General features: G+C 47.5%; 1 protein-coding gene across 9 annotated transcripts in view; it reads left to right on the top strand.

Annotated features, from left to right (window-relative positions):
• The first annotated feature begins 531 nt into the window (after window positions 1-531).
• The window catches only part of MUC16 (mucin 16, cell surface associated), a 118,725-nt gene continuing 95,444 nt past the window's right edge, over window positions 532-23,812 (top strand). For 3 of the 9 annotated variants that reach the window (XM_070792757.1, XM_070792755.1, XM_070792753.1), the window contains exons 1-3: window positions 541-738; window positions 14,718-17,297; window positions 22,135-22,227. In XM_070792757.1, coding sequence (XP_070648858.1) covers window positions 648-738; window positions 14,718-17,297; window positions 22,135-22,227 — 2,764 coding nt within the window. In that variant the 5' untranslated portion in view covers window positions 541-647. Of the gene's footprint in view, window positions 739-14,717; window positions 17,298-22,134; window positions 22,228-23,812 lie in introns of all 9 variants that reach the window. The other 6 variants (XM_070792754.1, XM_070792756.1, XR_011567513.1 and 3 more) reach the window with 5 other exon arrangements.

Here is a 23,812-nt window from a genome sequence, read left to right as displayed (position 1 = left end):
GATATTCTTCTGAGGGGTCAGTGGTGAGGTAAGTAGGACTCAGCATCATCAACCTTCAAGTTCAATGGTTTGGGGTCTACATGCTTGTGGGCAGCATACCATTATTAATCATTAACTTCTCCCACCTGGAGAGGCTTTCAGTTTCTGCAAAAGAGCTCAAAGATGTTCTGTGTATCCATTGATGGGGAATCAGGACCTTGCCCCAAGGCTGCTCTTGACTGTTAGTTTCTCCCTGGTCTTACACTCCATCCCTTCGCTAATTAACAACTGCTTGAATCTGCCCCTTGGAACTCAGGGAAGGTCTTAAAGGCTGAATGAAGGTTTGTTTCCTATAATCAAAGAAATGGAGGTGTGGGACACAGAAAGGGCTTGCGCCCAGGAGCCCCACAGGGCCCTGCACAGTATCAGTATCAGTCTGCAGGCATTAGTCATCACCAGGGCTCTGAATAAAGCCAGCTGACCTTTGCCAGCCACAGAACCACTACTTCCCCCTAGGGCAAGCCCTGCCCCTCTTGGGAAGTTCAGCAAGGCGTGTCCTCACCACCCTCCCAGGAGCCCGGCCGGGCTGGGCTGGGTTCAGTCACTGGGGCTCGTTCGGGGTGTGAGGAGCACTGCCCAGGCAGGTGGGCAGGAGGGTGGGCAGGAGCATGGGCAGGAAAGACCCTGCACGCCCAGGGCGCCATCGGCGAGGGCACCTGGTGGCTCTGACCGTGAGCCTCTTCCTCACCTGCTGGCCAGGTAAGCCGGGCTGGGTTGGGGTCAGTGGAGGAGGCAGATACATACCTGGAGGAGAGAGGGACAGATGTGACAGGTGCCTCAGGCTTCCCGAGCCCCCTCGGGGGCAGTCCGGAGGGCTTCTGCTTTCTTTGGCAAAGGCCTCCATCACAGTCAGCCAGGTCGGGCTGGTTTTCCACGCTGACTGGAGGAGACATCACAGAATGGCTACAGTGGGAATAAAATATTGCAGGACTAGAGATGGTCAAGTATTCCTCCTTTCACTGGCTCACTGACACGTTCATTTCCTAGGGCTTTTTTTTTTTTTTTTTTAATTGGAGTATAGTTGATTTATAGGCTTCCCTGGTGGCTCAGATGGCGAAGAATCTGCCTGCAATGTGGGAGACCTGGGTTCAGTCCCTGGATTGGGAAGATCCCCTGGAGGAGGGCATGGCAACCCACTTCAGTATTCTTGCCTGGAGAATCCCCGTGGACAGAGGAGCCTGGTTGGCTGCAGTCCATGGGGTCCCAAAAAGTCAGACACGATTCAATGACTAAGCAGATAGTTGATTTGCAATGTTGTGTTAGTGTCAGGTGTATAGCAAACTGATTCAGTAATTTATGTACATATATTCCTTCTTTTTTTAGATTTTTCTCATAAAGGTTATCACAGAATATAGAGTAGAGTTCCATGTGCTGTACAGTAGGTCCTTATTGGTTATCCATCTGGGTTTTGGTTTCTTTTTTATGATGAGTTTTATTTTATTTTATATTTTCTGACAGAGCCACATAGTGTTTGGGAATCTTAGTTCCCCGATCAGGGATCGAACCCGTGCCCCCTGCATTGGGAACCTGGAGTCTTAAGCACTGGGCAGCCAGGGAAGTTCCAATTTTTTTGTTTTTTTGTTGTTTTATTGACACCTCTGATTTCAGTACCTGTGCTCAGCTCTCAGATAGGAAATGAGCAAGTCACAGCCCCAGGCTTGCAGGAACTCCAGGCTGGTGGGCAAGACAGAGGGGTGCCCAGTCTCTCTTGGTACAAAGTTGAGCAAGAGCTTTGCCACCTTAGGGGTACAGAGAAGGGGCAGTTTCCCCAAAACTGCAGGGCAGTATTGGATTGGCTGGAATTTCTACAGACGAGGTCAGTGGAAGAAGGAAAAGGACACTCCTGGCAGGGAGAACCGAGGGGGCAAAGGCCAGGAGACAGGAAGCTGCAAGGTGTATTTGGGTCCTTTGATGTGATGTGAGCAAATTTGGGCTGCATGATCAGGGGATACTGAGGGGACGGGTGGAAGCAGAAAGGCAGCTTGTGAGGGTTAAGGAAGGTGTGTTCTTGGACCCCAAGGAGGACCTCACAGGTCTATTAGTCATTTCGGAGGTCAGCTTGGGCCTGGCTAACCAGAGAAAGCCCACTGGCCTCAGGAAGAGGTGGGACTCCAGCTTGGTGCTGGGGAGAGGAACCAGGCTCTCTTCTCTACCAAAAGAAGGTCCAAGACTCTCCATGTGTCACTCTAGGGCTTCCAGACCCCCGCACAGTTTTACCCCTTGGGTAGGAAATTAAGGCTCTCCAGCCAAACCACTCTGGTGTCCAAATTCTCCAGGCAAGGATACTGGAGTGGGTTGCCATTCCCTTCTCCAGGGGAACTTCCCAACCCAGGGATTGAACCCAGGTCTCCTGCATTGTAGGCAGATTCTTTATTGTCTGAGCCACCAGGGAAGTCCTCTGGTGTGCAAAATAACCTGAAAACTGCCATCCACACTGTTGTTGTTTGTTAATCACTAAGTCGTGTCTGATTCTTTTATGACCCCATGGACTATAGCCTACCAGGCCCCACTGGTAAATCCATGGGATTTACCAGACAAGAATACCAGAGTGGTTTGCCATTTCCTTCTTCAGGGGATCTTCCCAACCCAGGAATCAAACCCACATCTCCTGCACTGTGCCAGGTGCTTAAATATCTGTTAATTTACTCCTCCCAGGAGAAAGGACTGTCCTTAATGCTTGGCTGCAAAACAGAAGCTTCTAGAGCCTGAAGGGGAGTGAGGGTGAGGGCATCCTTTTTCCCCCATTCTCAGGGGCTCAGGCCACAGACACTAGCAGGCTGGAAGCCACCCAGGGTGGGTGGGCCACCTCCTAGTCCCTCCCCAACTCAAGCCTCACTCTCTGCAGCTCCTGGAACAGGTGGAGAGGGTGCCCCAGCCCCCAGCCCTGAGTCACCCAGGACAGCTCTGGGCCCTGGAAAAGCTTTGCGGTTGGACGCCACTGAAAGGCACCCACACAATGGCCTGAATGGTGGGCGGGTTTGTACCAGACAATTCCACCACCTCTGATGGGGCGTGTCCCCCTGAGCTGTCCCCAGAGCATGTCACCACAAACAGAGGCTGTTTAACTGCTTTTGACCCCGAGGCTTCCTCAGAGTCAGATGCCCAGGGCCGTGTAAATGGAGCGGGCTTTTGCTCCCACCCCAAGGAGGGCTGGTTGCCTGGACTAAGGGTTGACATCCCTCCCCAATTGCCCATCAATTCCACAGTAAACAGGGAGCCTGTCAGGGAGGGTTCCCCTGGCAGGTCAATTCAGACACCTTTCTGGACTCTTCACTTTATTTCTGGAAAAGACTTCCTCGATTCCTGGTCAGAGACTAAAAAAAATGTAAATCCGGTGCTGACAGGCTGTGTGTCCTTGGGCCTGATGCCTAACCTCTCTGAGTTTCTATCTCACTAAAGGGTAATTTTTAAAATTCCAGAGCTGGTGAAGATCCATTCCCCTCTCACCTCTCCCTCCACCCTAGACCCCATGCGGTGAATCTTCTTCTACATCTGCATCCTGTACTTTTCCCCTCTTTGACTGTGTGGCTGAAACCTGACAAGATCCCAGAGGACCACAGTAATCATCATTTTCTATTGTGGACCTACTACGTACCAGAGCTTTCACCCCTGGATTAAGCTTGCATGGGTGAGAGTAGGGGTACATTGCCTCCCATTTTACCAAAGAGAAAACAGGCTCAGAGAGATTGTGCCCTTTGTTTAAAGTCACACAGCAAGCACTCAGGGCTCTGTGGTGACCTAAATTGGAAGGAAATCCAAAAAAAGAGGAGATATATGTATGTGCATGGGCTTCCCAGGCTGCGCTGGTGGTAAAGAAGCCGCCTGCCAATGCAGGAAACCCAGGAGACCTGGGTTTGATCCCTGGGTCCGGAAGATCCCCTGGAGAAGGGAATGGCAACCCACTCCAGTATTCTTCCTGGAGAATCCCCTGGACAGAGGAGGCTGGCAGGCTACAGTCCATGGGGTCGCTAAGAGTCAGACACAACTCAAGCGACTTAGCTTGCACGCGCACATATGTATATGTACAGCTGACTCATTTTGCTGTACAGTGGTAACTAGCATGGTGAGGTAAAGCAACTACTTTGTTGTTCTGTCACTAAGTCGTGCCCAACTCTTTGTGACCCCGTGGACTGCAGCACACCAGGCTTCCCTGTTCTTCGGTCTTCCAGAGTTTGCTCAATTTCATGTCCACTGAGCCGATGATGCTATCCAACCATCTGTTCCCCGCCACTCCCTTCTCCTATTACCCTCAATATTTTCCAGCATCAGGGTCTTTCCAATGAGTTGGCTCTTTGCATCAGGTTAAAAAAAAATTTTAACAAGTGAGGGAAGGGATCCGAACTCCCATTTCTGGATGATTCCTAAGCCCTGTACTTCACCCTCTGCCTGGAAAAGACTGAGGGTTGAGGAGTGTTTCTCCTCTCTTGGCTTTTTCTGGCCCTTGGGTATCCCCATCCCCCAGGGTAGACAGCAACTGCCCTTCATCACCCCTCTGTCAATGTAAAAAATACTCACAACTTAGAAGTTGAGAGTTATGTTTTATTTGGTGGAAATTTTTAGGACTTCAAGCCCAGGAGGCAGCATCTCAAGTAACCCTGAGAGAACTGCTCCGAGGAGGCGAGGGGAGGAGCCAGGTTATATAAAAGTTTTGCAACAAAGGGCAGGTAGTCTGAACATCAAAAGATGATGTTAATTAAAGAAAACCAGGGTCTCTGGTGGTCCAGGGGTTGAGACTCCACACTCCCAGTGTAGGGGGTATGGGTTCCATCCATCCCTGGTCAGGGAAGTAGGATCCCACATGCTGCAAGGGACAGCCAAAAAAAAAGAAAGAAATACAGGAGGAAAACCAGATAGCCCAAGTTAAGGAATTTAGTGCCTTTCTAAGTACGGGAATGGCAATCCACTCCAGTACTATTGCCTGGAAAATCCCATGGACAGAGAAGCCTGGTAGGCTACAGTCCATGGGGTTGCAAAGAGTCGGACACGACTGAGCGATTTCACTTCACTTCACTTCACTTAAGTACAGGAAGATGCAAGAGTCTGGATTCACTGAAATTGTTCCTTTCATATGCACTTCAGCTGTCTAGGGGCTAATATCCTGGCTTCCTGGGTGGCACGATGGTAGAGAATCCACCTGCCAATGCAGGAGATGCAACAGATGTGGGTCCGATACCTAGGTTGGGAAGTTTCCCTGGAGGAGGGCATGGCAACCCACTCCAATATTCTTGCTTGAGAAATCCTATGGACAGAGGAGCCTAGTGGGCTACAGTCCATGGGGTCACAAAGAGTCGGACGCAACTTAGTGACTAAAAAGCAACAACTTTACATCCCACCAGCCCACCTGGATGGAGTTTTCACCCTTCTCTTTCATGTCTGGTTTCTAGGGGTGTCCTCAGTCTCCCCCAGAGAGGGGGGTCTTCATTCTCCTCAGTCGGAGGGGGTCCCCCTTCCCCTCACATTAAGGGTCCCTGTGCATCTTCAGTCTATTGGGGAGGTCCTCACCTCTTTACTCAACACTATTACACAGTGATTCATTCATTCATTCATTTGTTCAGTGACAATTTCTTGAGCACCTACTGTGTGACAGGCACTGTTCTGGTGATGGGGATACTGCTATGAGCAATACAAAGATCCCTGCTGAGCTGACATTCTGGCAGGGGAGACAGATCAAAACCCATATCAACAGTAAATAAATTATGCATTTAAGTATTAAGAGGGGCTTCCCTGATGGCTCAGTGAGTAAGGAATCCGCCTGCAATGCAGGACACACAGGAGATAAGGATTTGATTCCTGGGTCAGGAAGATCCCCTGGAGAAGGAAATGGCAACCCACTCCAGTATTCTTGCCTGGAGAATCCCATGGACTGAAGAGCCTGGAACCCTACAGTCCAAAGGGTGGCAACGAGTTGGACATGACTAAGCAATTAGGCACACGTAAGTACTAAAATGGTGATAAAGAGAAGAGATTTTGGGCAGAGAATCTGGGGTGCTGGAGTGTGTTGGGGTGGATTGCTCTCGTCAGTAGGGCAGGGTGAGGGGAAGCCTCCTGTGAGTCAATGAACTAATGCATCCCAGTAAAACCCTGTGCAACCCAGAGGCAGGTGGGCTCTGATGTTATTTGTGCTTTAAAAATGGGGAAACTGAGGTTCCGTTGAGTGAGCGGGGCAGGACCAGCTTGAAATCCAGGACACCAGGACTTGAGTTCTGGCTGTGTGTGTGCACTTGTGTAAGTGTGCATATGTATGTGGGACAGTGTGTGTGAGACAGGGAGAGAGCAAAACAAGCTCTTTTTTCTTATGAGGGGTACTCTCCTTTTTTTAAAAAAAAAACAAAAACAAAAACAAATTATTTCTTTATTTTTGCCTATGCTGGGTCTTCGTTGCTGCGAGAGCTCTTCTCTGGTTGTGGTGTGCAGACTTCTCACTGCAGTGCCTTCTCTTGTTGTGGAGCACAAGCTGTAGGAGCATGGGCTTTAGTAGTTATGGCTCCTGGGTTCTAGAGCACAGGCTCAGTGGTTGTGGCACCCAGGCTTAGCTGCTCCCCAGCCTGGGGATCTTCCCAGACCAGGGATTGAACCTGTGTCCCTGACATTGGCAGGTGGATTGTTTACCACTAAGCCACCGTGGAAGCCCTGATGGGTCCTCTTCTTTCTCTTCTGACAGCATGTCCTCACTTTTCTCAGGGAGGGAGAGGAGCCCTTAGATCTCTCCTCCCAGGGAAGGTAGGACTTTGGTTGGTGCTGAAACCCCCAAAGGACCCCTACCCAACCAGCAGTCCCTTGGGGGGTGCAGGGTAGGTCAGCAAGGCAGGGTAGGACCAAGGGACTCAGTGCACTACCTGAGTCCCCTCCTGAGGGTAGGGCTGGGCTTGGCATTTCCTCTGCTGTCTGGGCTGGGCTTCACCTCCTTGCGCCCCCACCTTGGGTCCTTGCCTTGGAGGAGACATCCCAGGAGCTGCCCTGGCTGGTGCGGCCCCATACATGCATGGGGCCAGACCTCTCAACAGTCAAGGGAACAGACACTGAAGTTGAGCAGGGCATCCTGCCTGGCTGTCCCCTACCCATCCTGACCAGTCTCATTCATTTCCATTGGACCAGCCAGCCGCTTGCAATGTCTGTTCTGGGACAGCTGTCCTTTGGGCACCCAGTTTTGGGACTCCCCAAGAGAGCTGGGCCATAAAGAAGGCTGAGTGCCAAAGAATGCATGCTTATGAAACGTGGTGCCAGAGAAGACTCTTGAGAGTCCCTTGGACAGCAAGGAGACCAAACCATCCATCCTAAAGGATATCAGTACTGAATATTCATTGAAAAGACTGGTGCTGAAGCTGAAATTCCAATGCTTTGGCCATCTGATGCGAAGAGCCTTTTCATTGGAAAAAACCTGATGCTGGGAAAGATTGAAGGCAGGAGGAAAAGAGGGCGACAGAGGATGAGATGGTTGGATTGCATCACCGACTCAATGGACATAAGTTTGAGCAAGCTCCAGGAGATGGTGAAGGACAGGGAAGCCTGGCGTGCTGCAGTCCATGGGGTCCCAGAGTCAGACATGACTTAGCAACTAAGCAACAAGATACAGTGAATCTGATCCCTGCTCCCCATCACTGATCCTTTTTTTAAATTTTATTATGTATTTTTGGCTGCACTGGGTCTTTGTCGCTGCTCAAGAGCTTTCTCTAGTTGAGGTGCTCGGGCTTCTCATTGCGGTGCCTTCTCTTGTTGCAGAGTACGGGCTCTAGATGTGCGAGCTTCAGTAGTTGTGACACACAGGCTTAGTTGCTCTGAGGCCTGTGGGAACTTCCTCACCTGTGTCCCCTGCATTGGCACCAGGATTCCTAATCACCAGACAACCAGGGAAGCCCCCATCATTGATTCTTATTCTGATTCCCACTTCTCTGGGAATCAGAAGTACTCCCTAACGGTACTCTGATACCATTTACATCCTCCTTCTAACTAATAATCATAATAACAGCAATCAGTGCTATGCTAAAATGAGCCAAGATACAAACAATATTTTTCAATTATTTTTATTATTCTATTTTATTTTATGTTTTTAAATTTTAATTCACATCCAGTCCACTGTCTTTGGTGAATTTTGACAAATTATACTCATACAGCAATCAAAAGCAATATATGCCAGACAATGGGATTTTTTATTTATTTAATAAATGCATTTATTTAAAGCTGGGCACAGTCTTTCTCTGGTTGCAGCAAGCGGGGGCTCCTCTCTAGTTGTGGTGCCTGGGCTTCGTTGCAGTGGCTTCTCTTGTTGTGGAGCACGAGCTCCAGGATGTGTGGGCTCAGTAGTGTGGCACACGGGTTTAGTTGCCCAACGGCATATGGAATCCTCCCCGACCAGGGATCGAACCCGTGTCCCAGGCATTGGCAGGCAGAGTCTTAACCACTGGACCACCAGGGAAGTCCCAGACACTATTTTAAGCCCTTTACATAGATTAATTCATTTAATCCTCTTAGTGGCCTGATGAAGCACTCTTATAACTTCCACGTTGCAGATAAGGAAACTGAAATGGAGGCGCTGTTAGTGTATGTGACTTGCCCAAGCTCATGCCGCTGGTCCGTGGGAGAGCTGGAGCTCTCCTCCAGGCGGCCTGGCTCTGTAAATGCCCAGAGATGCTGACACCAGCTCCCTTCCCAGTGACACCAGTGTGAGAGAAGAGATGGGATGGGGAAGGAAGCCAGGCGAAGCTAGATGGCAGAGGATGAGCTGATGCAGGAACACCTGGCAGAGTTTCTGACTAGGATCCGTAATAAGAAATACATCTGTAGAGATGTGGATGGACCTAGAGTCAGCAGGACAGAGTGAACTGTCAGAGAGAGAAAAACAAATATTGTATATTAATGTGTATATGTGGAATCTTAAAAAAAAATGTGAGGAATCTATTTGCAGGGCAGGAATAGAGAAGCAGACATAGAGATCAGACATATGGACATTTTGTGGGGAAGGGGGGATGAATTGAGAGATTAGAATTGACATATATACACTAGGGCTTCCCAGGTGGCGCTAGTGGTAAAGAACCTGCCTGCCCATGCAGAAGACATGAGACCTGGGTTTGATCCCTGGGTCAGGAAGATCCTCTGGAGGAGGGCATGGCAACGCACTCCAGTAGTTTTGCCTGGAGAATCCCCATGGACAGAGGAGCTTGGCAGGCTACAGTCCATGGGGTCGCAAAGAGTCGGACACTACTGATGCAACTTAGCATGCACACCTGCACCCACATATATACTACCATGTGTAAATAGCTAGCTAGTAGAAAGCTGCTGTATAGCACAGGAGGTTCAGCTCGGTGCTCTGGGATGATCTAGAAAGGTGGATGGGAGGTGGGGTGGGAGGGAAGTCTAAGAGGGAGAGGGTGTGTGTGTGTGTGTGTGTGTGTGTGTGCATGTTGCTCTGTGTGTCCGACTCTTTGCGAATATATGGACTATAGCCCATTAGGCTCCTCTGCCCATGGAATCCTCCAGGCCAGAATACTGGAGTGGGTATCTTTTCCCTTGTCCAGATCTTCCAACCCAGGGATCAAATCCGGGTCTCCCGCATTGCAGGTGGATTCTTTACCGGCTGAACCACAAGGGAAGCCCAAGAATACTGGAGTGGGTAGCCTAATCTCTTCTCCAGTGGATCTTCCCAACCCAGGAATCAAACCGGGGTCTCCTGCATTGCTTCCCTTGTGGCTCAGCTGGTACAGAATCCGCCTGCAATGCGGGAGACCTGGGTTGGATCCCTAGGTAGGGAAGATCCTCTGGAGAAGGGAACGACTACCCACTCCAGTGTTCTGGCCTGGAGAATTCCATGGACTGTATAGTCCAGGGGATTGCAAAGAGCTGGACATGACTGAGAGACTCACTTTAACTCCTGCATTGCAGGCAGATTCTTTACCAACTGAGCTATGAGGGAATGAAAAAGAAATACATTTTACATTGTGACCAGCTCTGTGCTTAGGTGTGTGTGTATCTAAAAATACTTTTGTAAAATCATTTACCCCTGCTGCACCCAGTGTGCCCTGATGCCTTATTCTGTTATCCTCTTACATTTTTGGTGCTGTTGACAACCCACTAAATTGGGTTCCTATCTGCTTTTTCTATGGAACAGCTATAAGCTTAGACCAAGCGCACACAGAGGGCACAGAGGTCAGTATATCTGAGTCTGGATCATTCCTTGTTGTGGGAGCACTGTCCTGTGCATTGGAAGATATTAAGCAGCATCCCTGGTCTCTACCCACAAGATACCAATAGCAACCGACCCTCGAATCATGACAACCAAAAATGCTCCATGAGTATGTGCTCAGTCAGGTCTGATACTTTGTGACTGTAGCCCGCCAGGCTCCTCTGCCCATTGGATTTCCCAGGCAAGAATACTGGTGTGGGTTGACATTACTTTCTCCCAGGGATCTTCCCGACCCAGGGATGGAAGCCAAGTCTCCTGTGTCTCTTGTACTGGCAGGCAGATTCTGTACCACTGAGTTGCTCTGGGAAGTCACCTGGGAATCCCCAAAGTGTCTCCAGACGTTGCCAAATGCAGCCTGTCATAGTACCTGGAAATAGTAGGTATGCAGGAAATATTTGTTGCATGAATAATAAAGGCAAAAAATCTCACTTGATGAGACTTACTGGTCTGCAGCCTCATTCCCTAGTCATGACAGCTGTCCTGATAGCCTAAGGGGATGCTAGTTCGTCTGCTCTGTCCGAAGCAGAACCCAAGCTCAGGTGCTACAGCACTGACAGGAAGACAAGCAAAGCATCTCTCCAACAGTTGCAGTTCCTTTGAGAGCCCCAGGACCAGCTCAGTGCTGAGCTCTCCCCAGGCTCTTACAGAAGCCTTCAGCTTGCCACCTCTCCCTCTGCACCCCTTTCTCTATCGCCGCAGGGCCTTCTGAAGAAGCCTCTGGGTTTGTGTCAAGTGGTACCCACAGATACCTCTTCTTCAGCCAGGGTTCGGTCCCCAGTCCTGTCATGAGTCCTGCTTTGGGACATCCCTGGGGACAATGTTCAACCTATTTTTTTGAGTCTCTGCTTTCTTCACAGTTGTATCTCTGAAAGCATGGCTCATCTGGGACGTGAACTTTGGAAGATGCTTCAGAGACAAAGAACTGTTACTTTAAAAAAATTTTTTTTATTGGAGTATAGTTGATGCATAGTAACCCACTCCAGTATTCTTCCCTGAAAAAGCCCATGGACACAGGAAACTGGCAGGCTCCAGTCCACGGGGTCAAAAAGAGTCGGACACAACTGAGCGACTAAGCACACACGTAGTTGATTTATTGGGTTGCCCTCAAAGTTTGTAAAGATTTTTCCATGAGATGTTACAGAAAAACCAGATGAACTTTTTGGCCAACCCTGTACAATGTTGTGTTAGTCTCAGGTGTACAGCAACATGAATCAGTTAATTGTTGTTCAGTCACAAAGTTGCGTCCATTTGCAAACCCAGCTTCCCTGCCCATCACCATCTCCCCAAGGTTACTCAAACTCATGTCTGTTGAGTCGATGATACCATCCAAACATCTCATCCTCTGTTGCCCCCTTCTCCTTTTGCCCTCTATCTTTCCCAGCATCAAGGTCTTTTCCAATGAGTCCACTCTTCCCATCAGGTGGCCAAAGTATTAGAACTTCAGCTTCAGCATCAGTCCTTTTGCCAACAAAAGTCCATTTAGTCAGAGCTATGGTTTTTCCAGTAGTCATGTATGGATGTGAGTTGGACTATAAAGAAAGCTGAGTGGCGAAGAATAGATGCCTTTGAACTGTGGTGTTGAAGAAGACTCTTGAGAGTCCCTTGGACTGCAAGGAGATCCAATCAATCTATCCTAAAGGAAATCAGTCCTGAATACTCATCAGAAGGACCGATGCTGAAACTGAAACTCCAATACTTTGGCCACCTGATGTGAATATTCAGGGCTGCTTTTCCTTTAGGATTGACTGGTTTGATCTCTTTGCTATCTAGGTTTATCATAGCTTTTCTTCCAAGGAACAAGCATATTTTAATTTCTTGGCTGCAGTCACCATCCACAGTGATTTTGGAGCCCAAGAAAATAAAGTCTGTCACTGTTTCCATTTTTTCCCCATCTATTTGCCATGAAGTGATGGGACCAGATGCCATGATCTTAGTTTTTTGACTGTTGAGTTTTAAGCCAGCTTTTCACTCTCCTCTTTCATCCTCATCAAGAGGCTCTTTCGTTCCTCTTAGTTTTCTTCCATTAGAGTGGTATCATCTACATATCTGAGGTTGTTGATATTTCTCCCAGGAATCTTGATTCTACCTCGTGAGTCATCCAGCCCAGCATTTTGCATGATGTAATCTGCATAAAAGTTAAATCAGTTATAGTACTCTTGTCTGGGAAATCCCATGGACAGAGGAGCCTCATGGGCTACAGTCCATAGGGTCACAAAAGAGTCAAGACACATCAACAATAATAGTGGTTAAGACTCCACACTTCCAACTCCCCTCCATGCAGGGGGCATGGGTTCCATTCCTAGTTGGGGAACTGAGATCCCACAAGCTGCAGGTGAGGCCAATTAAAAAAAGAAAGAAAAAAAGACAGTTCAGTAAAAAGAGAAGAGTGAATACAATAACAGAAGCTGAATTAATGAATAGGTGTTCATTTGTGTAAAGGGCATGGTGATCATTGGAAAGATGAGTGAAGGATTCTGCTGTTGGGCTGGGGAACTGTGAGAACATGGCTGTGGTTTAAAGAAGATGAGAGGATGGATTCTGTGGGATATAAGGACAGAGCAGAGAGTTTCACCCTCAGCGCTATTGATGTTGTTGAGTTTAGTCACTCAGTTGTGTCCAACTCTGTGACCCCCGTGGACTATAGCCCACCAGTCTCCTCTGTCCATGGGATTTTCCAGGCACGAATACTGGAATGGATTGCCAAGCCATTGTCCAGAGTATCTTAACGACCCAGGGCTTGAATCTGTGTCTCCTGCATCTCCTGCATTGGCAGGAGGATTCTTTACCTCTAAGCCACCAGGGACCCACTATTGAGATTAAGGCCTGGTAATTCTTTGCAGGAGGGGCTATGCATTACAGTTGTTAGGAGCATCCCTAGCTTCTGACCACTAGATGGAAGTAGAAGATCACTAGCTTTGACAACTGAAAGTGCATAGATAATACCTGTTCTCTGGAAGAACAATCACAACGGGTTGAGAAGCACCATTTTAGAGACACAAGGGGATGGATCATTAAGGACCATGACACACTAAGGAACTCTATCCTGTAGGCAGTGAGGATCCATTGAAAGATTTCAGAAAGGGAACTGAGAAATGGTTAGCTTTTCATCTTCAAGAACTTCCTGTGGTTGCAACACCCTCCTGTTTCTCCTGCCCAAATTCACTTTTCTTTAAAAATTTTTTATTGCAGTATAGCTGCATTACAATTTATGTTAGTTTCTTCTCTACAGCAAAGTGCATCAGCTATGCACATACATACATACATTTGTTGTTTAGTCGCTCCGTCGTGTCCAACCTTTTCAAGACCCCCATGGACTGTGTAGCCTGCCAGGCTCCTCTGTCCATGGGGATTCTCCCAGGCCAAGAATACTGGAGTGGGTTGCCATTTCCTCCTCCGGCAGGATCTTTCTGACCCGGGAATCAAACCTGTGTTTCCTGCATTGGCAGGTGGGTTCTTTACCACTGCACCAACAGGGAAGCCCAGATCTAACCGTATCATCAGCTATTTTTCACATAACAGCACACAAACCAATCAAAGATAGTCCAGAACAGATTGGAGGCTACAATTCTTGTATATAGTCCCTCTTTTTTGGATTTCTTTCCCATTTAGGTCACCACAGAGCACTGAGTAGGGTTCCCTGGCCTATATGTAGGTTCTTATTAGTCATCTGTTTTATGCATAGTAGTGTATATATGTCAATCTCAACCTCCCAGTTCATTCCACCCAAATTTATGTATTCTTGTTCAGAAGAGTTGCCCATGTTTCGTCCAGCCCCTACTATATAACAGTTCACACAGACCCAGCTTTGTCCAACAGAGCCCAGAGATTCTACCTAAATCTCACACCACAAAATAAAACTGCAGGAGCTCAGTAGTAGGCTTCCCAGATGGCACAGTGGTAAAGAATTCACCTGCAGTGTGGGAGACCTGGGTTCCATCCCTGGGTTGGGAAGATTCGTTGGAGGAGGAAATGGCAACTCATTCCAGTATTCTTGCCTGGAAGGTCCCATGGATAGAGGAGCCTGGAGGGCTACAGTCCATGGAGTCACAAAGAGTCTCATATGACTGAGCACTCATGCAAAGCAAAGCAAAGTAGGTTTGTAGCAGCCAACTCCACTCAGAGGACTACTTTTTTTTCTTTTAAAATTTTATTTATTTTTAAATCTTTATTTATTTATAAAATAAATAAATAAAATTTATTTGGATCTTTGTTGCTGTCCGAGGGCTTCCTCTAGTTGCAGAAAGTGGGGCTACTCTTCTTTGCTGTGCTCAGGCTTCTCACTGTGGAACACGGGTTCTAGAGCACAGGCTCAGTAGTTGTAGCACACAGGCTTAGTTGCCCCTCGGCATGTGGGATCTTTCCAAAACCAAGGATCGAACCCGTGTCCCCTGCATTGGCAGGTGGATTCTTTACCACTGAGCCACCAGGGAAGTTCCAGAGGACTAGTCTTAAACTTGAACACCAAGAGCTAACAATGACCCATCCCTAATTGAACCCACAGGCCCCACTGCATCAACGACATCTACCCAGTCCTTGACAAGACCAGGCAGCAGCACCCACATCACACCGGAGAATTCTAGACCCACAGGGACCACAGATTCAACCAGCATCAGCAAAACCAGTACTTTAACTTCTGGAGAACAAAGGAGTCCTGAGAACATCAACCTTTCCGGCGTTTCAGAAGTGACAATTACATCTCCTTCTACCATCTTTGTCCCAGAGAACACCATCAACTATTCAACAGTGGCTGAAAATGAGACCAAGGGAACTTTGAGTGCCTCTATATCTTCACCTGAGACCTCTGCTACTGAAAAAAGACACAGTTGGGGTACCAGCTCTAACACCTCAGATTTGAGCACTGTTGACAGCCAGCAAGAAAGGTCTACTCAGGTCTCTCCATCACACACAGCAGGGGAGCTCAGAAGTCCTGACACCACTGCTGATGGGTATAGCCCCAGCACAACTGCCCCCGGGAGCTCTGCCATCTCCAGGACACTAGATTCCAGCACCTCATCAGAAGAAATGTGGGCTGGCACAGGTACAAGTGAACCCTCAAGTGAACTCCAGTCCACCTGGGGGACAGAGACAAGTCCTACAGAGGAAACAGTGACCGCTGACACAGACCCTATCCACACGTCTCTTACTACCTGGGTGGTTTCTGTGTCCACTGAGCCAAGCACAAGCTTCCCTGAAACAGCATCACCTGGAGAAACATCTTCAGACACACCCACCCTAGAAGCCACAGCTGGCCCAACGGCTGAGGAGATTACACCTTCCACTGAGATCACATGGACAGGTGACAGTGACACAAGTATCAGTCAGGATACAGCACCCCTACCTACAGGAGCCACAGCTCCATCTGAAACAGCTATAGGTTTGACTTCAGCCTTCGGTTCTGCCCCTGTGTCCATGCTGACAGCAGTGACCATGCTGGATCCTGGCTCAAGTGCTCCAGGAGGGACAACCCCAACATCAAGCAAGACTTCTTCCAAAATGCCTGGGAAGCCAGATTCTAAGGAGGGAAGAAGCCAGGTTCTGACTCTATCCAATGCTGAGCATCACTTCTCCTCTCCTGACACCAGCCCACCAGGAGACCTCATGAGCCCCACCAGCGTTCCTCTGCTCCTGTCCACCTCCATTACTGATCCTACAGGATCACGGTCCAGCCCATCTTCAGACCACATGGGCACCTCCTCCAAGGACACAGAGACCCCTGGGAGCACAGGAAGGACAGAGCCAAACCCAGCTTTTCTTCTTTCCAGAACATCAAGTCATACAGAAACCAGTGCTGAAAGAGTCAGAGGTACTACTTTCCCTCTGGACCACCCATCTCCCTCAGGGGAAGGGACAGCAAGGACTGTCCTCATGCCTAGTACATCCCCTGATGCCACAGACTCACCTCCCATCACAACAGCCAGCACCTTGGTTTCAGAAGTTTCCACTGGTCTGGCCACCCTCGGCATCACCCAGGTTCCAGGAGTGAAAACTACATCCCCTTCCACCACCTCTGTCTCAGAGGTGACCAGTACTCATCCATCTATGACTGAGCAACATACCAGAGAAACTTTGACTGCACCTGTGGCTCCATCTGTGACCTCTGCTCCTGGACGGGAGAATAATTCAGCCACCACTTCAGCCCCCTCCCCAGGCTTCAGTTCTGCGGACGGCAGGGGGACAAGCTCAATTCAGGTCTCAAAATCCCATCCAGGATGGGAGCTCAGAACACCACACACCACTTCTGAAAGACACAGCCCCAGCACAACTGCCCCTGAGAGCTCAGACATCTCCAGGACACTTGATTCCAGCACCCCAGGAGAAGCATCATGGACCAATTCAGGTACAAGTGAACCCTCAACTGAACCCCAGTCCACCTGGGGGACAGAGACAAGTTCTGGAGAGGAAACACTGACCAGTGAGACAGGCCGTATCAACACCTCCAGCACAAGCTTCACTGAAACGGCATCACCTGGAGAAACATCTTCAGACACACCCACCCTAGAAGCCGCAACCAGACAAACCACTGAGGAGTTTATGTCTCCCACTGAGATCTCTCAGACAGGTGACAGCGACACAAGGACCAGCCAGGATATGACCTACCCAACTACCAGAGACACAGCTTCCTCTGAAACTATTACACATTTGACCCCGGCCATCAGCAGTGCCCCAGTGTCTATGGCTACAGCAGTGATCACAGTGGCTCCTGGCTCAAGTGCTCCAGCAGGGACAACCCCAACATCAAGCAAGATTTCTTCCACAATTCCAGAAGTCTTATCTACAGGGAATCCTGGTTCTGGAGAGCCAAGCAGCTGGGGTCTGACTCCATCAACCTCCAGACATCATTTTTTCTCTCCTGAAACCGGCCCTGCAGGAGATATCATGAAAAGCACCAGCCCTCCTCTGCTGATGTCCACTTCAATTCCTGGTGGTACAGCATCAGGGCTCGGCACATCCTCAGATCTTACGTTCACCTCCTCTGTGCACACAGAGACCTCTGAGACCACAGCAAAGACAGAGCCCAGCTCGGCCTCCCCTCTCTCCAGTACACTCAGTAATGCAGAAACAGGTACTGAAAGAGTCAGAGGTATGACTTCCACTCTGTGTGTCTCATCTCTATCAGGCAAAGGGACAAATGTGTCCTCAGGCTTGGCATCTCTCTTGATATCACAGGTTCACCCACCCTCCCCACACTCACCCCCTTGGCTTCAGAGGGGTCAGCTGATCCTCATCCCCTCAACCTTGTCAATATTTCTCGAAAGAAATCCACTTTTCTCTCTTCACCCCTTCCTCCTCAGCAGAGACCAACAGTCACCTATTTATTGTTAACACTGTTGAGTTGCTGAGTCACGTCCGACTCTTTTGTGATCCCATGGACTGTACCCACCAGGCTCCTCTGTCTATGGGATTCTCCAGGAAAGAATACTGGAATGGGTTGCCAGTTCCTTCTTCAAATGATCTTTCTGACCCAGGGATCGAACCTGTGTCTCCTACAATAGCAAGCAGATTCTTTACCACTGAGCCACCTGGGAAGCCCCACCTACTGGAGAGGAAACCAAGGGAAATTTTGAATCTATCCATGTCTCGACCTGAGACCTCTACTTTCAGTTTAATGACCACCTAGGTCATCACCTCTGCCCCCTACCCACAGCTTCCTCACCATGGAAACACACAGCACACATTCAACTCAGATTTCTTCATCCCACCTAGGGAGTTAGCTCAGAGCCACAAGCAGTGTCTCAGTTACAAACTCCACCAGGACAGCCCTTCTCATCTAGGACTTCTGCGTTGCTTCTGCAGTAGTGATATCCAACAACGGCACTTTTATTTATTTCACTGTATGTCTAAACAGAATCTGGCCAGAGACCAGTTTAGTTTTTTATTTAATTATCTTATTTATGTATTTATTTTTGACTGTGCTGGGTCTTCGTTGCTGCAAGGGCACTTCACTAGAGCAGACATTACTCTCCAGTAGCAGTGCCTGCACTTCTCATTGCTGTGGCTTCTCTCTTTGTGGAGCACAGGCTCTAGTGTGTGTGGGTTGCGGTATCTGGCTCAGTATTTGCAGGTTCGATCCCTGAGTTGGGATGATCCACTGGAGAAGAGAATGGCAACCCACTCCAGTATTCTTGCCTGGAGAATTCCATGGACAGAGGAGCCTAGCAGGCTACAGTCCATGGTGTCGCAAAGAGTCAGACATGACTGAGAGACTAACCATTTCATTTCAACAATTTCATTTCAACACTTTCAAGATGATGTTTTGCACCAACCACTATTTCAGCCTCTGCCTTTTCTCTCTTTGCTTCCATGGTGGTTCCTAGACTTACTTCTCCAACAGCAACCTCCATGGAAAGGACTTCTCTTAGACATGACTGAGAGACTAACCATTTCATTTCAACAACTTCATTTCAACACTTTCAAGATGATGTTTTGCACCAACCACTATTTCAGCCTCTGCCTTTTCTCTTTTTGCTTCCATGGTGTTTCCTAGACTTACTTCTCCAATAGCAACCTCCATGGAAAGGACTTCTCTTAGGGAAGCACCCATAGCCACACTCACAGCAGAGACACAAGTGGCCCAGTCACTGTTCATTCTCTAGCTCCCACCAGTGTAAAATCCACAAGGGGCTCTGAGTGTGAAAGAAAGATGGGAACAAGCCACTTGCCCGTGGGAACCACATCTCCCTCTGAGACATCTACAGATTTTTCTTGGCCAAGAGCAGTGTCCCAAACTCAATGTCTCCATTTCAGTCAGTGGGTGCTTCTAGCTCCAGCCCTCAAGCCAATTGGTTGGCACATTTTCTTTTTTTTTAATTTTACTTATTTTTTGAACTTTTTATTTTGTATTGAAAGTGAAAGTCACTCAGTCATGTCCGACTCTTTGTGACCCCATGGAGTAGTCCATGGAATTCTCCACGCCAGAATACTGGAGTGGGTAGCCATTTCTTTCTCCAGGGAATCTTCCCAACCCAGGGATCGAACCCAGGTGGCCCACATTGCAGGCAGATTCTTTACCAGCTGAGTTACCAGGGAAGCCCATTTTGTATTGGTATATAGCCAACTAAAATGTGATAGCTTAAGGTGAACAGTGAAGGGACTCAGCCATACATATACGTGTCCATTCTCTCCTAAACTCCCCTCCCCTCCAGGCTGCCATGTAACATTGAGCAGAGTTCCCTGTGCTGTACAGTAGGTCCTTGTTAGTTATCCATTTTGTTAACTTATTTTTTAATTTTTATTTTTTTAACACCAAAAACATTTTGTATTGGGATATAGCTGGATTAACAAACAATGTTGTAATAGTTTCAGGTGGACAGCAAAGGGACTCAGCCACACATGTACATGCATCCATTGTCCCCCAGACTCCCCTCCCATCCAGGCTGCCACATAACGTTGAGCAGAGTTCCATATGCTGTACAATAGCTCTTTGTTGGTTATCCATTTTAAATATAGCAGTGTGTACATGACTTTCCCAATGTCCTTAACTTCCCTTCCCCCTGGCAACCATAAGTTCATTTTCTAAGTTTGTGAGTCTCTGTTTTGTAAGTTCATTTGAATCATTTCTTTTTAGATTCCACATATGAGGGATGTCATGTGATATTTCAAATGACATTATTTAATTATTTTTAATGACTGAGTAATATTCCATTGTATATATGCACCACCTTTTTCTTTCTTTTCTTTCTTTCCTTTTTTTGCCATGGGTCCGGCTTGTAGGATCTTATTTCCCCAACCAAGGATCCAGCCTCCAATCCCCGGCAGTGAAAGTGAGAATCCTAGCCACTGGACCACCAGGGAATTCCCAGTTGGTACATTTTCTGATGCACTCTATCATTTGACCCCTGGTGGGATTACACTTTCTGGGACTGGAACCAGCCCACCTCTGACTCCACAAACAATTGCAATTCACTCATCTCTTGTCGGAGAAGGCAATGGCACCCAACTCCAGTACTCTTGCCTGGAAAATCCCATGGACAGAAGAGCCTGGTAGGCTACAGTCCACCGGGTCGCTAAGTCAGACACGACTGAGCGACCTCACTTTCACTTTTCACTTTCACGCACTGGAAAAGGAAATGGCAACCCACTCCAGTGTTCTTGCCTGGAGAATCCCAGGGACGGTGGAGCCTGGTGGGCTGCCGTCTATGGGGTCGCACAGAGTCGGACACGACTGAAGCAACTTAGCAGAAGCAGCAGCATCTCCCGCACCTGGCTTTGCTAGAAGCAACCAGTTCCATGTTTTGTCCTCATCTCCTTCTGCTCTCATTTACACAGTCACAGTGACCACATTTTTCAGTAGCATGTTAAGGGATAAAACTGAAACTAGTAAATGGGAACAGCTCAAGTTACCTTTTATGACTTCCTTATCACCAAGGCATATCGCCACAAGTGTTGGTTTATGGAAGCACACCTCTGGTCCTCCTGGGTATTCCACCTCATTCCCTCAATGGAGTTGTCAGAAGAGAGAGTCTCTGCCCCTAGCATCTACCTTATTTTTATTTTATTTATTTATTACTTTGGCTGAGCTCTGTCTTAGTTGAAGCATGCGAACTCCTGGTTACGGCATGCGAACTCTTAGTTGCAGCATGGGGGATCTAGTTCCCTGAGCAGGGACCAAACCCACGCACCCCTGCATTGGGAGCTCTGAGTCTTAGCCACTGGACCACCAGAGAAATCCCCACCCCCAGAACCTCACCTTTAATTAACTAACACATCCAGTTTCAGCCTTCACATACCAGTCTGAGAATGCCAGAAACACCACCTCACCTCCTGCGCCCGGCTCTGCTAGAAGCAACCAGCTCCATGTTTTGTCCCCATCTCCTTCTGCTCTCACTTACAAAGTCTCCGCAGTATCCTTCACCTCCCCTTTCAGTTTCCACTTATCTCATCGGGTCATTCTATTATCTGTATGCAACTAGTGACACTTTTAGCATTCTTGAGCCCAGATTCAGGTCCTTCCAGCCAGAGCCTAGCTTTTCCCTTCCCAGCGGTAGAGTGTGTGTGATAATAATTATAAAAGAATGATAAAAGAAAATGACCAAATGAGTAATCAAGAAATAATTGTATATATTAACTAACCAGATAAAGTAACTCCAGGTATTATTCTGATTTTACTTATGTGGAGTCCAAACGATAGGAGTGAAAAATTAAACAATGGTGAGTTCACACATTATAAGTGATGGAGGGACTTCCCTGATTGTCCAGTAGTTGAGCCAAGGGTGCAGGTTCAATCTCTGGTTGGCAAACTAGGATCCCACATGTGTGGCCATAAATAAATGAATAAAGGAGAATCCAGTGTTTTTATTTTACTTATTCAGTTGTTTATTTGGGGCTGTGCTGGGTCTTCCTTGCTGTGTACTGGCTTTCTCTAGTTGCGGCAAGCAGGGGCCACTCTGTAGTGGCGGTGTATGGGCTTCTCATTGTGCTGGCTTCTCTTGTTGTGAAGCACAGGCTCCAGGCACGCAGGCTTCAGTAGTTGCAGCTCCCAGGCTTTAGAGCACAGGCTCCGTAGTTGTGATGCATGGACTTAATCACTCCATGACATGTGGGAAATTCCCAGACCAGGGATCAGACTTGTGTCCCCTGCGTGTCCCCCGCGTGTCCCCCGCGTGTCCCCCTGTGTCCCCCTTAACCACCGCACCACGAGGGAAGTCCTCAATATATTTTTTTAAGTGATGTAGACATACTATCACCAAATGTTTTTGCTTGAGGCCAATACATTCAGCAATCCCACTATTTTCCACAATTAAGACGCAGGTCATATTGTGGGTTTGATTTCATGCCAATAAGAGAATTATTCCTTCCAGAGTGCCTTCTCAGAGGCAGATGAGGCTCAGATACTGAGCCAGGATCTAGCAAGAGCATTTCCTGTGGATGTGCATCTTAAGGGGATGGGAGACTAACACTTCTGTCCCCTTCTCCCTCAGGGTCAGTGGCAACCACCACCATGGATCTGAAGGAACCTGGAGGCACCACGCAGCCAATGGGTAGCTCCACATCTCTGGAGACCATCAGTCTGGGTATGTATGATCATATTTTGGTACATAATGCTTGAGTCTTTTCTCCTGGTCTTTGGAGTAAGAAGCTTCCCTGGTGGCTGAGCAGTAAAGAATCTGCCTGCCAATGTAGGAGATGCAGGTTTGATCCCTCAGTCAGGAAGATCCTCTGGAGTAGGAAATGGCAACCCACTCCAGTATTCTTGCCTGGAGAATTCCATGGACAGAGGAGCTTAGTGGCTACAGTCCATGGGGTTGCAAAGAGTCAGACGTGCTTGAGTGACTAACAGTTTCACTTTAAAGTAAGATAATTGATTGTCTGTGTTCCAGATTCTAGTAGATAATCACAACTTTCTACTTTTGTACTCAGAGGCCATTGATACTCATTTTTAGGGAGATTTCTAATCTGACTTCTAACATGAATTGCTTCTGTTTGGTAATTTATATCCGCAAGAGCCAACTGCATCCACTTAGGAATAAATATAGTGACTCTACAAGTCAGCGGACAAGTATGAAGGGCTTTCCTAAAACAGGCACTATCACTAAGATAGATCAGTGGTGGCCATGAGCAGGAAACATAAAAGTGAGATGCCATAGGTTTATTTTATAGGACAGTTCATTGCTAAGATGATTATAACAGAAGGTGAAAGAATTCTTGTCCACTGTTACAGCTTTCAATACATGGCTTGTAGTTGAGAGGAGGTATTCACTTAAAATGTTTAGAATGATGCAAAACTTCACTGAGAGTTTGTCTGGGACATTCTTGAAAGTTTATACTTTTATCATTTTTTTTTTATATCTGCTGTATCTTTGCAGTAGCTTAATGTTTGAAATTATTTTGTGGAATTTTTTTAGTAAATATTCAAATGTGGCAATAGTGTCTTTTAAATATCCCCAAGCCCATGAATCTTTGAAAATATTTTTTATATATACAGTAACTTTATGTGTAAATATATAAGTGGTACAAGTTTAAAGGATGTTGATGTTCCATGTTTTTTTCCTGATATGTTGTCCAATTGTTTACAGTTCTAAGGAATTCTAATAAAAGTGTAAATATGTGATAATAATTTGACATGTCCCTCTGTGCTAGAAGATAAAGGGTTTCTGTTCTTTTTTGATGAGAGAAGTGAAAGCATATAAAAATATGTAGGAAGAAGGGGACTTCCTTGGGGGTACAGTGGTTAGAAATCAACCAGCTAAGGCAGGGGACACAAGTTCAATCCCTGGTCTGGGAAAATTTCACACACTGTGGTGCAATTAAGCCTGTGTACCACAACTCCTGAAGCCCACACACTCTAGAGCTCATGTTCCACAAGAGAAGTCACTGCAGTGAGAAGCCCAGGCACCATAACTAGAGAGCAGGCCCTGCTTGCTGCAACTAGAGGATGCTTACATGCAGCAGTGAAGACCCACCATAGCCAAAAAATATTTAAATAAATAAAGAAAAAGAACAGAATAAACTCAAAGTATAAGGAAGGAAATAAAAGTTTAAAAAAGAGGATCAATATCCTCCCTTGTTTCATAGGGAATATTCAGTGAGTCAGCTCAATTCTGATTCTTAAGACAATTGAAATGACTTATTCACATGGCTTGGCTCCATAGGAAGGAC

The sequence above is a fragment of the Bos indicus genome, chromosome 7, assembly GCF_029378745.1.
Source record: "Bos indicus isolate NIAB-ARS_2022 breed Sahiwal x Tharparkar chromosome 7, NIAB-ARS_B.indTharparkar_mat_pri_1.0, whole genome shotgun sequence".
NCBI classification, from domain to species: Eukaryota; Metazoa; Chordata; class Mammalia; order Artiodactyla; family Bovidae; genus Bos; species Bos indicus.
The sequence above is the reverse complement of the archived record's forward strand: the minus strand, read 5'-3'. Positions and strand labels throughout refer to the sequence as shown.